Source organism: Lytechinus variegatus, chromosome 13 (genome assembly GCF_018143015.1).
Source record: "Lytechinus variegatus isolate NC3 chromosome 13, Lvar_3.0, whole genome shotgun sequence".
Classification (NCBI taxonomy): Eukaryota; Metazoa; Echinodermata; class Echinoidea; order Temnopleuroida; family Toxopneustidae; genus Lytechinus; species Lytechinus variegatus.
The window spans coordinates 25,906,462-25,926,149 of record NC_054752.1 but is presented as its reverse complement, the minus strand read 5'-3'; the positions used below and the strand labels follow the sequence as shown (position 1 = coordinate 25,926,149).

The following is a 19,688-nucleotide window of genomic DNA, read 5'->3' as shown; positions in this document are numbered from 1 at the left end:
TTTTATTTCTGCTTTTTGACACTTGTGTCTTTTACTTTCTTTCTTTTTTTTCTTCATTTTGCTCATTCTTTTTTTCGTTCGTTCTTAGTTTACTCTTTTTCTTTACTTTTTTTCTTCCGTCTGTCTTTCTTCTATTAACTTTTTCTTTATTTTTTCCATTGATTTTTTTTTTCGTTTTCTTTTCCCAACTTCATATTTTCCCTTTTTGTTTTCTTTTTCTTTCTTTTTTTTTCTTTCTTTCTTGGAATTTACCTTTCTTTCCTTTATCTTTTTGTAGTCTTCGTATTTTCTCTCATCTTTATTTCTTTGTTTAATTTTCTTTTTTTTTCTCTTCCTTCACTTTTTACATTTTTATTCCCTTTTTTCTCTTTTTTTTCTTTCTAACTTTCTTTCATTCGTTTTTTCAGACTTTTTTTTCTCTTTCGGTTCCTTGTTACTTTATTTTATCTTATTAGTTTGACCTTTTTTCTATTTTTGTGTGCATTCATTTTAGTTAATTTCTTTCTTTTTTTCATTTTTGTTCCTTCACTTTATCATTGATGATTGTTCTATTTCTTTCTTTTTTAATTCTTAAGTTCTTTTTGCTTGCTTTCTTTCGTTTACTCTTTATTTTTTCATTAGGTATTTTCTGCTTTGTCCCTTTCATCTTTTTTCTGCCTCTTTCTGACCCTTTTCTGTCTTCTTACTGTCATACCTACTTACTTTCTTTCTTCATATTTTGTTCTTTATTCGTACCTGCTTTATTTACTTTTCTTTCTTTTTTTGTGCACGTGGACGTCTCGAAATAATAAAATCAGTCATTGCGTATAAAATGCCTATTTGGCGCAATGCGCCAGAAACATTGAACGCGCAGCGCCCATGATATTCTCTTCACATAAGAAACGCTCTTATTGGTTAAACTGCCAATATAAAGCGCATTTTGATTGGTAAAATCTTAAAAATGGGCGTGTTGGAGATAAGAAGGGGGCAGTCCTTGCAGAGATAAGAACGCGTTAAGAAGATTTTCAGAATACCGATTTGCAATGATTTTAGCGTCTTCTTATCTCAGTGAGATAAGATAAAAGATAAGAACAAAGATAAGAACGTTTTCAGAATACCACCCCAGTTTCCAAACAATCAAATATTCAATGTCATTTAATAGACGGACAGGAGAGATACATGTACAGTACATGGATTTATTGACCTTGACATAATCTTTTGACAATTCTACATGTACATGTATCTACCGGTAGCGCAATTCTTGACACAACAGAACTTAATAAACACTACTCTGAACACACATTCATGGATCAACAGATTGATTGCTCCCATGTTTCACTCAAAAATTTCAATCTAAATTCAAATCTTCGCCAGAGACTCAAACAGCTATTTATGGATGGATATTGTGATGCAAAGGTAAATATGAGAGAGAGGATTGACTTAAAATTGTTTTGGCTTATTTTTACTTTGTATATTGCCTAATTTCATAGGGGCAATTTCTTCCAAGATAGGTGCATCTACTCTATTAATTCTATGCTACATTTTTCAAATGATTTGCTCATCTATAAACAAAACGCATCTTTTCCTTGGTCAAGTCCACCCAAGAAAAATATGATTTGAATAAATTAGAGAAAAATCAAACTAGCATAATGCTAAAAATTTCATCGAATTCGGATGTAAAATAAGAAAGTTACATGTATGACATTTTACAGTTTCGCTTATTTTCCACAAAACAATTATATGCACAACTCAGTGACATGCAAATGAGACAGTCGATGATGACCCTCACTCACTACAATTGTTTTTGTTTAAATTATACAATATTTCATTTTTTACAGTAAGGGCGAACTTGACTGAACCATATAGTACTAGAATAATGCTAATTCCAGGTGTTTAGGGAAGAATTAATCTTTTTTTCTCTTGACAATGAGAAATTTAGCATATTTCACATTTCATCTCATAAAATACAAAAGCAATAGTGAGTGGATGATGTCATAGTCTCCTCAATTTCATACTGACCAGGATGTGCATACTGTTTTGTAAATTTAAGTGAAACTTTAAAAGGTTAAACTTTCTTTAATACTTTACATGTGATTTTGATGAAGTTTTCAGTGTTTTGCTCATTAGATTTTTCTCTTTACTCAAATAAACTTTTTGTTGGGGTGGACTTGTCCTTTAAATACATGGAACTATTAAAAAAGGAATCTAAAAAAATGATATTTTGTGGTGTAGCGAATCTTTCATTGAAGAGAATGTCAGTTTCATATTCGTATCTAAAGCCTAGATCTTAATTTCCTTGTTTTTATATCCCTTTATTGTCTTGGTTTCTATTATCATACTTCTTGCTCATAAACTAATAATCCTAATCAATATATGCAATTCTGATTCATGACTGTGCCATAAAAAAAACATGTCATGAGTTAAAATTGTACATGAAATCATCTACATAAAAACACATCCATCTGTGGCAAATTCATAACAATGTTAACATTGAAAGAAGTGCTGTTAACAGTTGGGTGCCTCATAAAGCTATTCGGAAGTTAAGAGCGACTTCAAGAAAGACGGGAGAACTTTCTTGCTAAATAATCACTGATGAGCATTAATGGTGAACATCATTTACTACAAGAAAGGATCATCAGTCATTCTTAATTAACGTTTTATACTCCACGATTCATTATTTTCAGAAAAATTCTAAATTAATCATGATACTGTATTAAACACAAGGGAACCACGTTCAGGGGCCTCTTGCATAAAAATAAGTTAGTAAACTTTGCCATCCAATAGTAAATACCATGGTTACATGCCTCAACAGCCAATCAAAATCAAGGATCAAGGATTTCATAGAAATTACAAATGGACGGCTAAGTATGATAGGAAATGTTTGGACTTCTATGCAAGGGGTCCCTGGACTACTTTTTGAGCTAAACTGCTCAAATTTGCTACATTATAATGAAGCTTTATTTAACCCAGATGTACATGTACATGTCATTTTCCAGGGCCTTTAGGGGCATTTCAGGGGCAAATCTAGCCCAAGTCCCAATTTATTAATTTGTTCCCTGGTAAAACCTGAATTTCGCTTACCAACTTGCTGAGGACACAGACACACTTCTGGACAGTTCCTCGAGTCATATCAGCCGTCTTCGAGAGAAGATCCTATTAACAGAGGAGAAAAACCCTGGATTTTTTTGATGGAGCATATTCAGCAGTCAAGCCATGGCTTTTATTGGTAGTCACATTAATATCACAGAGATTACAACATAAACAATTTCCAAGATAAAACCTAAAGGTAAAATACAGTAGTTGCAGCAAACAATCATTTCATGAGAAAGTCTTTTAAATCAAGGTTAATTGTCAAAATATTATAATACACCTACATGTAGATCTAGTACTGTAACTGTACATGTTTCTTTGTAAAACCATAGAATCTTAGCTAAAAATCAATAATTCTGATGATCACGAACAAATAAAAGGCAAACGTTGGACATTGTATAAATATTGCTTCGAAAAATACCCAACATTTGATGGAATTCTGTGCTTATTTTGCTCATTTCTTAGCAATTAGTCCGCACTTTCTTCCAGAGCTACATGTATTCGGCACATTATATTTATAATAATGTGTCAGCACTTTTTGCTCTATTAAAAGGGGAGCAAATTGACCAACACTTTTTGTGGTCACTCGTGTCTCTGGTGAAAAAAACTATTGTAGTCCTCATTGCAATAATTATTTTGAGTCTAAAATGTGCTGATAAATCAACTGTAAAAAAATTGTGTCAAATTTGGCTAATCCCACATTTAATTAAACCACAGAACTATCCCAGTAAAGTTTAAATTGGAATTTACATAAATGTGGATGTGTAAAGTACATGTATGCCCCTGCCCCATGACTAAATTGCAGTACTCATTTTTACTTCAAATGAATTGAGAGAATGCCATGCCTAGATTTTACTATAGAGATTTAAAGTGAAAAAAAAAAAGTTTCATAATTGCATAATTACCCCTTGTACATGTATACACTGACTTTTACACTGCACATGAATGTGAACCCCCCACACACAAGCTACCAGTTTCACTGAAAAAATATGGACTGATGCTTTACATTACATAAACTTAAAGGGAGAAGGAGAAATGCGATCTACAGAGCAACCATAAATTGAAATTTTAGAGCTCTGCTCAAGGGCAATTATAAACTACTGTACATACAACATGTACATACATGTACAGTACAGGGAATTGTTAGTGAGATTTCCTTGTGTTTTACTGTAAGTCCATCTTAAAACTTATCTTGGTCTCCTAACACAAAGCTTTAAAGGGGAAGTTCACCCTGACAAAAACTTTATTGTAAAAATAGCAGAAAAAATATTGCCGAAGGTTTGAGAAAAATTCATCAAATAATTAAAAAGTTATTAGAATTTCAATTATTTGATTTGTGACGTCATATGCGAGCAGCATTCCTACACAGTGAATGGTAATAAATCAATAAAATGTCATTTTCTCAGAAAATTGAAAATGGTTTTCACTGTACCTTTTGTATATCAATAGACAAATTATTTCACACCCGATCATGAATAGAAAACAAAATTACCGGTCAGTCATCAGGAACCATGCAAAATTTGAAATTCATGCATTTTATATTACATATAACACATGGGGCAGCTGCTCGTTTATGACGTCACAAATCCAAAACTTTGAACTCTAATAACTTTCTCTCTTAAAGGATTTTCCTCAAACCTTCACCAATATTTTTTACTATTTTTTCTGCTATTTTTGCAACAAAGTTTTCTTCAGGGTGAACTTCCCCTTTAATAGCAATTATCGTAGAACATTTTTCTATGATTGATTCCATTGGCTACAAGGTGCAATCAATTGTAGAAATCAAGCATACAAGTCATCACTAACCTTTGTATTACAGGACCCTGGTCCTGCTACAGAGCTATAATTTATGGACATGGTAGGCTACTTATTTCAACTAATTAATAAGCTAAGGATGGCAAAGTAATATTGTGCTTCTAATTACACCAACACTGTTCAATAATGAAATTGAAATCCCCCCAATGTACATGTACATGCATGTTATGTCACATATTTCCATGAATTACACATTACAAGATTGATTTCTACAATGTATCACATGACAACCAATAATCTTTCACTTCCTCAATTTAGGTCTTTATTCTTCTGAGCAGTATCAAATGAAACTGATGATAGGCTAGACATGGATTAATTCTTGGGAGAAATTCATGATTAGAAAAATAAGAGACACATACAAGTGAACTATGGTGATTACAAATTGTAACACATGAAGGTTCAGTGTATCTCATATTATGTCCCTCTCATACTACAAATAACCTTTCTGTACATGCGTGTACACAATGAAAACTGGCCCACTGACTGCGGGTTTAATTCAAACTCTGATCGAGTGTTCTGGTTTTATTGTGACACAAATCTCTATCAGTAAAGTTGAATTTACCAGCTCATATGTTCAACACTCTACCATTCATAACTGTAGAGGAATCAGGGGGTGGTTTCAAACCGCCTCGATCATAAGAATCCCCGGTAAATTACGAGAACTTTTTTGGCTAAAAAATACCCATTAATTATTCCTGCATTCTCACCATCCTGAAACATACCGTTTGGGATAAGTTCCTGAAGTTACGAGCATGCACAGTTATGGTCTGATATGCAAGTCAGGGCGCAAGATTCAAAATCACTAGCTCAGAAGCCACCCAACTACGCACATGGGCTAAAAGTTCCCGTAAATTGCTTTCACATTGCCAAAATACCTGCGACCTTGGAAAAATCCCCCCGAAAGTTCCTGTAATAAGTACCTACTATTTAGCGGGTATTTTCTTTCGGGGAGATTACATGTACGCCTAATTTGCTTTCACATTACCAAAATACCTGGAACTGACGAACTTCGAGGCGGTTTGAAACCACCTAAGAGTATTATCAGTGGTGTATTGCAGATGACCTGTAACAATAGGTGTTTTCAGACCGCCTCCAAATTTTTCAGTTCCAGATAATTCCTGAATTTTGTCCTAGTCTACCCCTAATTTTGGCACTGGTGTGAAAACAAATAATGTGTAATATCCCCAAAAGAAAATACCCGCTAAGGTGCTTAATACATGTAGTAGGTATGATGGGGGACCTAAAGCTACGCACTTTGTTTTCAAACAATAAAAACTGTCCCAATTTTAATATTTCAACAAATTATATTTCACTGATTTGTGGCAAACATTCTAAAGATCATTAGCCAAGTAGAAAATATCACAAAACTCACTAATACGAAAATCCCGTCGTGTTTTTCGAACACCTCTTGATTTCGCAGCCCGATGTAGAAGGGGTCCTAAAGCTATGCACTCGATTTATCATGCAAAAAAAATAGTATTTCCTGTGCCTCAATTTCTAAAATATATTCAAATTATTATAGGATAAAATGAAATTAAAGCGAATATAATTCCAAACTTCCTGGTTTTCTCTGCATTTAGAGATTTACTGCAGCCTCTGTAGAAAAAAATTAATAGGAATTGTTCATCACTCTGCAGTCACAGTTCCACACACAGAGTGCGCATTTGCCATTGAAAACTGCATGCGCGATGAGTGGTGCGTAGCTTTAGGACCCGCGCAGCTTTAGGACCCCCTACCATACTTGTCAAAATTACGATTATTTTTGAGAGTTTATTTTTTCTAAGGTCGCAGGTAGCTTAGCAATGTGTTATAGCCCAGCACATGCGGGGCGGGTGCCATGGGTGGCTGCTGAGCTAGTGATTTGAATCTCACACCTTGCCTGCTTAATATCAGACCGTACTCCCAATGCTTGTAACTTTAAGAGCTTGTTACAAGGGTAAGTGTTGGTGCGGTGTGAATGTGGGAATAATTACCAAGTATTTTTTAGCCTGAAAAAGTTTTAATAGTTTAAAGGTCAAGTCCACCACAGAAAAATATTGATTTGAATAAACACAAAAAAATCAAACTAGCAGAACAATGAAAATTTCATCAAAATCAGATGTTGCAAAAGAGAGTTATGGCATTTTCATGTTTCCCTTATTTTTCACAAAACAGTGATATGCACAACTCAGTGACATCCAGATGATTCTGTTGATGTCCATCACTCACAATTTCTTTTGTTTCTTAGTGTGTGAATTATACAATATTTCATTTTTTACGGATTTGACAATAAGGACCAACTTTGACTTAACCATATAGTTAAACGATGCTGATTCCACATGTTCAGGGAGGAATTAATCGTTGTTTCACTTGACAATGAGGGGAAAATTAGAATATTTCATACAATAAAATACAAAAGAAATAGTGAGTGGATGACGTCATTAGTCTCCTAATTTGCATACCGAACAGGATGTGCATATAACTGTTTTGTGAAATTAAGCGAAACTTTAAAATGTCATAATTTTCTTATTTTACATCCGATTTCGATGACATTTTCAGCGTTAGGCTTGTTGTATTTTTCTCTTTTTATTCAAATTAACTTTTTGTTGGGGTGGAATTAATAATAATAATAATAATAATAATTGGATTTATATAGCGCTTTTTCCAGAGGATACAAAGCGCTGTTAATTGCATAAGACAAGTTAAGGTTTATGGTTATATAAGTGTGTTTTGAGATGTTTTTTGAAGAGGTTTAGAGAAGAGAGGTTACGAAGAAATGGAGGGAGTTTGTTCCAAAGACGGGGGGCAAGAGATTGTCCTTTAACAGGGATTCTTGTGATCAAGGAGGTCTGAAACCACCTATAAAATGAACCTAAAAGCCTACCTGAGCCTTGATTTGCCTGTAGCACGATACTCCATAGATCGTAGACTTACACTCCCCTCTGCCAGGCAGATGAAAAAATATGGTGTCTGAAAAAAAGTAATGAATAAAAGATATGATAGAACATGATGCAAAAGATTTACAGATTAATAATCTTTAATAGCACGCAATGATATGATCTTGCTTTTTTACAAAGGAGCAATAGAAAGAGGTGTTTATTGTTGTACATGAGCAGTTGAATTACAGGTTACTTTGTGGAGATTCAAAATTAATTGGTGTGTCAACAATTCAAGGTAGGGTTGGGAAACTATCAAACTACATGTACATGTAGGACAGCATGAGCAAATGACCATTCACTTTATTTTTTTGGTCAATACTAAAGGTTTTAATGAAAATGCCCTCCTACAGAAAGAACAAATGATCTACCGATATATATGTGATAAAAGAGGGAAGTGACATATAAAAGTAATGGGGAGTTGTTTACAAATGACATCACACATCTTTGTCCCATTAACAATGTGAGGATCTCCATAGCATTAGTGATCACAATATTCAAATGCTCATAACTTTCTCAGTCCAATTTTTCTTAAACTTCCGACGTTGATCTGTTTCTTTGATTTTTCTGTTTTCACATAAGCTATCTTGTTCCAAAGGTTTCATTCTCCTTCAAATTAGAAGTAATATATCATGCAAATTCTATTAAACTCAACAGTAATCTTTTATTCAGTTCGGATTTTAAATGCTGGATAATGGATAAAAGCTGTATAACAAGTCCACATTCTGAAAATGCTATCATCTATACAGTATACATATACATTGTACTACATAATTATGATGAATATTAAAGTATGTAATGCCTGTCTAATGCTTTAGAAAGGGTCAGTAATATATTTTACTCGAGCATCATCAAACAAAAGTGTAGAAGTCATTGAAAGCATTCCATATATTGAATGCATTTAATGATGTCTACACTTTTGCATAATATCCATGTATAATCCATATTCTCAGCCCATTCCATTCTTGAGAAGGTCTTAAACAAGACAGCATATACAGTCGTCCTCAAAATTATTCATACCCTTGTTGATATTTGTGATTTTTCATGTTTGTGATGAAATGAATGCATTTTATCAAGTTTCTCTATGATTTCTGTGTGACCTACTAGTGAAAGAATAACAATGCACAATTCAAGAAATTTCTCTTTTCAGGGGTATTTTATTCATAGATATTCAAACAATGTCATGTTCAAAATTATTCATACCCTAGGTTTTCTGAGTCCAATGTCTTTCATTAATAGTCAATAGCATAGCCTTTGTTCTTTACGACTGCTTCTAGACGATTCCTGTAAGTGTCCACAAGCTTCCTGCACGTCTCCTGCGGGATGTTAGCCCATTCTTCCTTGGCATAGGCCTCAAGCTGGGTCAGGTTGGTCGGGTTCCTAGCCATCACTCTGACTTTCAGGTCTCGCCACAAGTTCTCGATCGGATTCAGGTCAGGACTCTGACTTGGCCATTCTAGGACGTTGACATCATGGTCCTTGAACCATTTCTTCACCAGCTTGGCGGTATGCTTTGGGTCATTGTCTTGTTGGTACTTCCAGTTGGGGCCAAGTTGGAGTTTTTCGGCAGATTCCTTCAAGTTCTCATCAAGGATCTGGATGTAATCCTCCTTTTTCATGATTCCTTTGACTCTAACGAGGTTCCCTGTGCCATTGGAAGAGAAACATCCCCATAGCATTATGTGCCCACCACCATGCTTGACGGTTGGCACAGTGTTCTTTGGATTGTATGCTTCCCCTTTCTTCCTCCAGACGTATTCAACATCCATATGGCCAAATAACTCCAACTTCGTCTCATCAGACCACAGGATGGTTGACCAAAAGCTTGGATTTTGCTTCAGATGACCTCTAGCAAAGGCCAGTCGAGCCTTCAGGTGTTTCTTCCTGAGCAACGGTGTCTTCCGAGGCCTGCATCCATGGAGACCTCCTTTGTGCAAGACTCGCTCGATGGTGGACCGGGACACCTTCGTCCCTGACCGGTCAAGCGTTTCAAGTAGGGCCTTGGTTGTGGTCCGGGGGTTGTTGTTGACCTCTCTGCAGATTTTCCTGGCAAGTTTAGGAGACACCTTGCACCTCCTGCCACGCCCACTAAGGTTCTTCACAGTGTTGTACCTCTTGTGCTTCTTGATTATGCTCTGGACTGTTGCCACAGGGACGTCATACTGCTTTGAAATGGCCTTGCAACCTTTTCCCTCAATGTGGGCATTCACAAGACGTTGCCGTAGGTCCTCACTGAGCTCCTTCTTCTTGGCCATGATTATCAGAGACTGAGAATTACCAGAATGCTTTCCTCTATTTATACCCTTTTAGAAAGATGCTATTTTCCATCATTGTTTAATGGCTTGTTTAACAAAGAGGGTATTTAATTCATTGGAACATCTTGAAATAAATATAGAACAAAGAATAGCACATTCCCAGACAGTGAAAATAATGTGCATTGTCATAAAAGGACATTTTTGTTGAGGTATTGGCAAGGGTATGAATAATTCTGAACAAGTGCAAAAAATAACTTTCGACCCTATCTATTATTATGCTAATGAAGACTTGCCAGCTCATATGTCAAATCATGCATAGCAACAAGCAGACAAAAGATACAAAGAAAGTTACATCATAATAGCTTTTACAAGTAAAGAATCTACCAAAGAATGTTTTTCCACAAGGGGTATGAATAATTTTGAGGACAACTGTATATATGATTCTATCGGGTACCTGATCGAATTGAATTTCGATGTAAAATCGGTATTCCAATAAAACACAGTTTTAGTGAATAATGTACATCCTTCACACCACAAATGCATTAAATACCCCTTGACCCGTATTCTGAAGTCGGGTTTAACTTAAACTCAGGTTTAAAGTTGTGGTCTAAGTATGGATAGCCAATTCTTACATAAATCACTAACAGGAGAGATATCATAATTCAGCTCATTTGGCTCACAAATCATTCATAATTGCAATAGGAAGTATATTAAAATAGAATAATTGTCTTCACCATCGATGAATCAGGAAAGAGCACAGAAAACATAAGAAACATCCAACTTCATAAAAATTTCAACACTTTTGGCTTCCGAAAATTTTAGCACAGGGTTAGACCATGGTCTAAGTTAAACCTGACTTCAGAATACGGGCCCTTGTCTTCATCCCGTTTCCCATGAAATGGAATAATGACATGCACCTATGGAGAATATAAAGTACATGTAACTATATCAGGTTTCAAAGTAATAAAAGAATGAGGGGAGGAATATGATTAAGGTCTATCTCACCTTCTTCAAAATTATGAGCTCCGTCCGGTAGGGCAAGGAAAGGGAGATGCTTCCATTCACTTGGTACCTCATGGCTCTCTTCAGCACTGCCCTCTACTAGAGGAGGGTAGGAAAAATCAACCTGTGTCATAAACAGAAAGAAAATAAGCATCGTAATACATTTACCTCTGTTAACCTGGAGAATTTGGGGACTTTTGAGGGAGTACTGGGGGTCTTTAAAATTTCAACCAAATGGTTATGCATACCTCACTAGTTTTGAAATACTCCTGATATACAAAAGGATGGATTGAGCCGACATTTGATTTAAAAAAAAAAACACTTTGATCGTTAAAAAGGTGAATGAGAAACACTAAATAGTAACACTATACAGTGCACCAAAAAAATTCACAAGTAGATTTCACAATTAAAAAATATATTCTTACAATAAATTTGACAGTTATGGATAAGAAATTCATGTATGGTAAGAGTGGAATCTCGCCTTTAATTTGAGAGCAGCAGCTTAGCAAACCATTCACACATGGCAAGTTACAAAAAATGAATATTGAGGCCTATCAGAAACAATTTAGGCAGAAACTCACAAGTGAATCTAAATCCACTCTCATTTCAGAGATCAGAGAAAAAAACTTAACAAAAATAACAAAAGAAATGCTCATGAGACGATCGCCGAATGTGAACCAACTCTGTCCAATTTTTCTGCGCAACCAGGGGCCTGTTGCATAAAACTTTTTACCTGAGAAAACTCTGGTAAAAACTGAAAACTAAGGTTAGTCTGATTTCTGCCATTGACTTTAACACAGGGCAAAAACTCTGGTAAAACAACCCGAGTTTTCTCAGGTAAAAAGTTTAATGCAACGGGCCCCAGATACTGACAATACATTTTTTTTTCTAATTTGTCTTGCTCATGATTGCCTGAAGTTTTTGTTTCATATTTGGTATCAAATATAGAGGAATAATTTTATGATGTACAAGTAAATAGATTAGATTTTTTTTTTTTTGTATTTCAATGAGAAAGACATGGAATCCCTGCTTCATTTTTTCTGGGATGCTCTATACAGTACAGACTTTTATAAAAGTTATTATTTTGAGGTATTTGACCTCAAATATATGTATGTATATATTTATATTATTTTCTTTTGTATATATTTATACATATGTTTATATGTTGATATATGTTGTATATATTTAGATTCTTTATGGAAATTGATTTCATGTGAATTCTTGTTAACAAAAATGAAGAAATTTTGTAAAATGGAGGAAAATAAATGTTTATTTGCAATGAAAAGGACAAGTTTGCAAGTAGAGCACACACATACAGTAAAAATAGGCTAAAGGTTTGAATATGGGGATGCATTACCAACTTGAAACCTTTCTGAGTCATGTAGAGCCTCTTTCTGGGAGAAAGACTTCCCTTCAATAGTAACAGCTGATTCATAGCAAGAACCAAAACTCCAAGACAGACCTGTCACTTTAACAAACTTGTGACACTTGCAACGTGTACAAACAACCAGTCCCTGCTTCGACTGTATGGGATTTAACTGTAGCTGAACCGCCGAACCATACAGAAGTTCACTGCACTTGACACTTCCGAACCGGACCAAACTGAACCGAACACAAAAGCTTGGTTCGGTACATGTATTTTTAAAAATCCAGACCTGTGCATTAATTTTAGTTAAATAAAAATTAATTTTGGAAGGGACTTCATAACTTTAATTATAAAATAATCAATATTTTCATTAGTTAATGATTGTGCACCAGAATATTAAATCCACTATGAAAGCTTCAGGGTGAGATGACTTGGCCTTGTATTTCATTCAAATCTTTCAATTATCAATTTCAGAATTTTTATAAACGTCAATATTTTTTTAAAGAGACATTTGAAGCAGGCATAATATTCCCCTCAGCAAAATAGCCAATGGTTGCTAAGTCACCGACGAAGGGGTTACAAGCTCTTGCATAGTAAAGAAATCGAAAGTGATTTTTCAAGGTGAGTCTGCATGATAGTTTTATCATTCGACTTTAAAAAGCAGTAGAAAACAGCATGAGAATGTTCTTGGGCAAAGGATTACACTTAAAAAAATTGTAATGAATACAAAAATAAAAATTTGAAAAAAAATTATTATTAAAAAAAAAATCAGAATTCTGATTTTATTCTGGAAAATATCATGCCTATTGAAACTAAACTCAGTGTAGAAATTTGGTTGAAGTGTGTCCATAATCTATTGTAATTGTAATAGGTCATAATCATTTCACAATAAAAGAAATAATAATAATAGTACATTTCTTAAATACGCATAACACTTACAGGTCTCTATGCGCGAGTGACTAAATCAAACATTCTGAAAAAGGTGGGTTTTTAATTGAACTTTGAATTTCTCAAGCTGGGTAATATTTCTTAATGTCGATGGAAGAGAATTCCATTGTGCTGGTGCAGCTTTCTGGAAAGCCCGATCCCCATATGATTTGGTCTTGACAGTAATTTCAGAGAGATTTTGTGAGCCAGAACGGAGATTACGCTTAGGTTTATGAATCTGGACAAGTTCTTGAAGATAAGCAGGGGCAATACCATGAATACATTTGAATGTTAATATGAGAAGTTTATATTTGATTCTTGATCGAATGGGTAGCCAATGAAGGTCAGATAAAATAGGGGAGATGTGTTCAAATTTTCCTTTTCGAGTTATAAGTCTAGCAGCAGAATTTTGGATATGTTGTAATTTATCGAGAAGCGATTCCGGTATTCCGAATAGTAAACTATTATTATTATCTAAGTGACTTAAGATGAAGGCATGTACTAATTTTTCTGTTGTTTTCCTATCAAGATATTTTCTCATTTTCCCAATTTTGTGTAACCCAATTGCAGCAGCCCTACAAATATAGTTAACATGGGACTTCATTCCTAATTCATTCTCGACAATTACCCCTAGATCCCGTGCCTTGGAGACTGGCTGAATAATAGAACCAGCAACATTTAGAGTTGAGACATTATCTGAGTTTCTGTGACGCGATGTTATGTGCAAGATTTCAGTTTTCTCAGAATTCAACTTCAAACCATTCATAATTGACCATTTCATAATTTCATCTAAACAAGACTCTATCCTAGAGATAATTGAACTACGGTCCTTATCTGAGAACATCATATATAACTGGGTATCATCTGCATATACAATTCTGCTCATACACTGTACCTTGCTCCTCAATAATGGATTCTAGAGAAGCAGTATACATTATATAACACAGCGGTCCCATTACAGAACCCTGAGGTACGCCATCTGACAACGAAACTGGTGCAGATGACACACAATCAATTACTACACTCTGAGAACGATTTCTAATATATGGTCATTTTCAAACGTGAGTGACACGACAATCGGAGAGGTTTAAGGGCTCATATCTTCAAACTTAAAGGTTATGAATCAATCATGGCTACTATATTATATACAATATAGGACTGGCATGGGCCACTCCGAGTTTGATTTGAATTCAACAATTCGTTATAGTAGATATGATTAAAAAATGGTGCGTGAGTGACACGACAAATTTTGGACATGGGTTTCTGACCATTAACACATATGGTTGGATTCGTGCCCAACTAGTTGTCAAGGAGTACTGTGAGTACCAGTAACTGGACATAAATAGTGTACCTATCTGATACATATAGTTAGAATCAATCAAACCTTCTCTATGGAAAATGGTACCCTCCTATGTACCGTGAGTGACACGACATCCAAAACGTGAGTGACACGACATGTGCAAAAATACAACATTTGTCTCAACAATGAAAGTATTTTTGGCATGGTGTACAAAAGTAAAATACCATTAACCAAAAAACAAGCTTAATTACATAATAACTGCTTTCTTTAAAGTTGATAATATGTCATCCTGATGTTTTATTCTTGGTTTACATGTATGGTCATATTTACCCATCAACTCACATTCTCTATTCCATACCACATTATTGTCACACTAGGGCTTCTACCACTCCTCTTTGGAGGAGGAGGAGGCACTTTGTTATGTGGTCTTGGCATTGACATCAACTCAAACATTCTTTTTGTGGCCTGATTTCATTCAAAACTTTTAACTCTTCCTATCTGTATATGAAAGTTTACAGGTTTACAATTCAGCATTACCTAAAACTACAAGTCATTAGCCTTTCCTTTTCTAAGCCCTTGGATGTCACCCTAAAATCCAATTCAGCATCCCAACCAGCCTCCCTTTATACAACATGTACCTCAATAGCTTTTTCTCCTCAAGGTCCAGCTCTGTTCTTATTAGGGTACCCCCCCCCCCAAAAAAAAAAAGATCTACCCATACATGGCAACCCATCCAAAGATGCTCAAATCAAAATGCAGTCTCAGTTGGGACTTGTTGGGACCTACATGAACATGCATCATTTTGTTGTAATGAATATGTGTAAATGCAAATCTGCTCTGAACACACATCGGCCCGCTTACGTTAGCTTGCTGTTCAGACCCTACATGTAGTTAATCTCTAGCAGTATGAATGGTGGCCGAACAAATAATGATTTTGAACTTGGCATGTAACTGCTTCAAGCAATATCCAAAATTTTCTATCAAATCTCAGACATTCTCACCTGAAATGTTTATGTTTTCTTGCAAATTTGTTTATTTCATGTCCTGGAATACAAGCTTTATGGCAAATGAAAAGGTTGATTTAATCAATTAGAAGGAAAAAAAAAATTTTCTTTCTGAATTTGAAAAAAATGTTTGGTTTTCATGGAGATCTCTTATATCTCATACACTACTTTACCACTAAAATTTCTGCAAATTTCAAAATAAGATCACTGACTTTTCTAGCTTTCTTAATGAGTATAACAAAGAAATACATTGCTAAAAAGAAAGGTGAACTTTCTGCTCATTTCTGTAAATGGAGAGAGAATGTTCAAGTCATACCTGTATGACTTGAACCATCACCATCACCAACCCTTTATGCATTGTAAATATGTCAATTGCTAAAGTATAGTGGTTTTTCTCTTGATACATTCGTAATTTTGTGTTGATTGATTATGTTATTACATTCTTAATCACAGTACATTCACCAAAATATGAATTAGGATCTGAGTCTTCACACCAATGGAAAATTGACAGGATTTTTTAAACCAAAGTTCCATGGAGAGGAGAGAAAATAGATGAACTCAATGTCAAATGCAATATTTCCATAAAAAGGAGTGAAATTAGGAAAATGGAGGAAATTATTAGCCTAAAATAGGCCTAAATGATGTCAGGAATAACATTTTAACTGTATCCCTGGTAAAACGCTTAAAAAATTACTGGATGTCCTTTTTTATACACAATATAGTACCGTGAGTGACACGACATTTCGTGAGTGACACGACATTGTGAGTGACACGACACAACTTTAACAGTTAATTTCAGCTTTACCTTAACACATTAGACCAAGTTACTTTATATACAATAAGGTACAGGAAAACTGTATTTGCTCCTGTACTGGGATTAATTAATTTTCAGAATGCACAGCTCTAGAAAACTTTTTGTATTTAAAACGTGAGTGACACGACAACCAGTTTTGAAAACTTTGAAACCCTATATTTTCAGAAAAACACTTCACATAATTTTTTTTTGCTATTTAGGAGTTAGATACAATGCACAGCTTGTATCTTGCCAGCAAATGCGCTTCTAATACAAATTTTATATTGTGATAGGCAATATGTGAATTTTAATGCAAAAATCAACATTTTTTAACATATAATTTCCCTTGCATAAAATTCACTGTATCTCAAGACATAATTAATAATTTTATGTAACTGAAATGGAATAATATACTTTAAGATGTCTAGTTTCAAAAAACATTAAAGCCTAATGATTTCTAGCATGTTTTAATTTTCACCCCCATGTCCACTTTTGTTTGAAAATGACCATATGAGTTGAACCAGTTCAATGCTAGACCTGAAAAACCATATCTGGAGGACAGACAAGATAGCAAAACATCATGATTAATACAGTCAAAAGCAGAAGAGTAATCAAGCAACACAAGAAGTGCTTCCTTGCCCTTATCAGCCGTTAGCAGGAGGTCGTTGTAGATACGAAGCATAGCTGTTTCAACACTATGGTCCTTTCTATAAGCTGATTGTGTTTTGCCATACAGATCATTGGATGAGAGATAAGCATGAACCTGCTTAGCACATGCCCGCTCAATTATCTTACCAATGAACTTCAGTTTAGCTATCGGCCTGTAGTTTTTCAGCACCTCAGGATCTAGTCCAGGTTTTTTCAAAAGAGGATTGACATTTGCCTGTTTAAGCGAATCTGGAAAGTGGCCATTTCTGAATGACAGGTTGATGATTCGAGCAATCACAGGAGACAATTCATCCACACATTTCTTGACAAGCCATGTCGGTAGAGGATCCAGCTCACAGGAGGTAGATGGGGAATCTATAATCAATTTCTTCACTGCTTCAACAGTAACACAGTCAAACTCTAACATACAAGGATGCTCTCCTGGTGGCACATCAGTGGCTGGTTTAGGTGAACTTACAGGTGCTAACGCAAAAGAAGACGTGTCCCAGATCATATCCAACTCACACTTGATGTTGTCAATTTTGTCAGAGAAGAACTGTGAGAAATGTTCTGCAAGTTGGCGCCTGTTCATACCCTCGTTTGAAGGAAGGGTTTTGCTTGAAGATGGCGAGGATAATCTACAAACTTTCTGGAACAGTTGACGTGCACTACAGCCTTCAAAAGAAAGTCTGTAATATTCTTTCTTTGCCTGTTCAAGCATGTTCTTATAAAGAATACGTTGCTTTCTGAAGATTTGTCGATATACCTCAAGTTTAGATGAATTCCACAAGCGTTCCCATCTACGCAGATCCTGTTTAGCTTTACGGAGGGAATTATTATACCATGGTGCATGGGGACGGGCTCGAACTTCTCGTATCGTCTCAGGTGCATGGACATCCATAAGATCTGCTAGAACATTTTCATACTGATCGATGAGAACATTGAGATCAGAAGATGGAGTGACGCAGAGTGTTGACGAACGAATATCAGATCGAAAGGCATCAATGTCCATGTCTCGAAATTTGCGAAATTTGACCTTCACCTTGTGTTGCTCTGGTTTACTCAAGTTCAACCAACATTCAACAACGGCATGGTCTGATGGCAAAGGATTTGATGTCTTAACTTCATTGACGAAGTTATCCAAAGCTCGTGTCAAGATAAGATCCAAGGTGTGTCCGGCCTCGTGCGTAGGACCTGCCACCAATTGACTGAAGCTAGCCGAGGAAATGATATCATTAAATACCACAGCATTTTGATTGGAAGCATCGTCCACATGAAAGTTAAAGTCTCCGCACAGCATGACAAAACCGGGATGTAAAGCAATGTCTTCCAGGAGAAGTAAAAATTCATTGTAGAATAGAGGAACAGTCAAGCGCTTATCTGAAGTCATTTGTGGCCTGTAGACTACTACAAAACGAACAGGTAAGCAGTTACTGGAACTAATAATCAAGTCCATGTATTCAAATGACTCAAATACTTTGGTTTCGTACAATCGAACATCAAATGACTTCCGAAGGCAGATGCATATTCCCCCTCCTCTCCTGTTTAGTCGTGGCACATGGTGCAGCTGATAGTCTGGAAGTGTACTTTGTAAATCTGCCAAAATGTGATGACTTCGATAATCCGCTGTCAGCCAGGTCTCTGTAATAGCAAAGATGTCAATGCTTCTCTCAATTATTAGATCACAGAGCACATGAGTTTTCTCATTGAGCGAACGGGCATTCCATAAGGCAAAAGTACACTTATCATTGCCTAGTGAAGATCCAAACGATGATAACAATGAAGGATCAGGCCCAGGCCGAAGGTCTGATATCAGTGACGTTGAAGGCAAAGACTCCTCCGATGATAGTGAAGAAGGCTCCAGCTCAAGAGAGTGGCTTTCAGAAGTGGTATAAACTGTTGAGCTATTACTAGCAAGGTTTTGGTCCCCAAGCTTTTTAAAATTCTGATCAACTTCTCTCGGAATGACAAAATGGCGCCTCCGATTCCTTCCACCCTTGTGGCCACGTCTAGTTTTAGCTTTTCTATGAATCTTAAGATCTCTGATTCTTTCCCTCACACATGGTTCCAGATGGTACGCAACATGATGACGTAGGTTGCAAAGCTGTGCACTCGTGTATGCTCTTTGAACAGGCAAGGTGGGATCTAGACTGGTTGACGTAGATGAATTTTCAACGCCAGTTGGTCCTGGGTTCATGTGAACATCTCCACACTGTGCAAGTTGAAGTTGAAGTTGGAATGTACATACAGCATTGCTGTAGTAGGCTATTCTCCTTCCACAAAAGCCCTTGTGTGGGTGTTCTTTATTCTTCAGGTCATGACTGTAAGAGTGAAGTTGATGTCCATTGTAAGAAGATCCAGCAATGAATTGAAATGAAATCACCAGGACAATAAGTTGAATAGCCTTCATTGTGAAAGTAACTCCAATCAAAAGAGGAATTAACTTCAATTTCTTAGTTGAATGACCAGTTACTGGTTCTGTACTGCAATAATGGCTGCTTGCTACCTTGCTAAGAGAACCAATGTCCAAACATTTCAACCCAAAAGAACAGCTACATCTTGTGAAGAACAGCAATAAAATGATCTAGCCAAGC

General features: G+C 35.7%; 1 protein-coding gene across 1 annotated transcript in view; it reads right to left on the bottom strand.

The window, feature by feature from the left end:
- LOC121426099 (late secretory pathway protein AVL9 homolog) overlaps positions 1–19,688 on the bottom strand; it is a 45,135-nt gene that overhangs the window by 21,012 nt on the left and 4,435 nt on the right. Inside the window, exons 2-4 of the mRNA XM_041622254.1 lie at positions 11,060–11,180; positions 7,748–7,833; positions 3,061–3,132 (exon numbers count right to left, since the gene is read on the bottom strand). Of these exons, the coding sequence (XP_041478188.1) occupies positions 3,061–3,132; positions 7,748–7,833; positions 11,060–11,180 (279 nt within the window). The remainder of the gene's footprint in view (positions 1–3,060; positions 3,133–7,747; positions 7,834–11,059; positions 11,181–19,688) is intronic.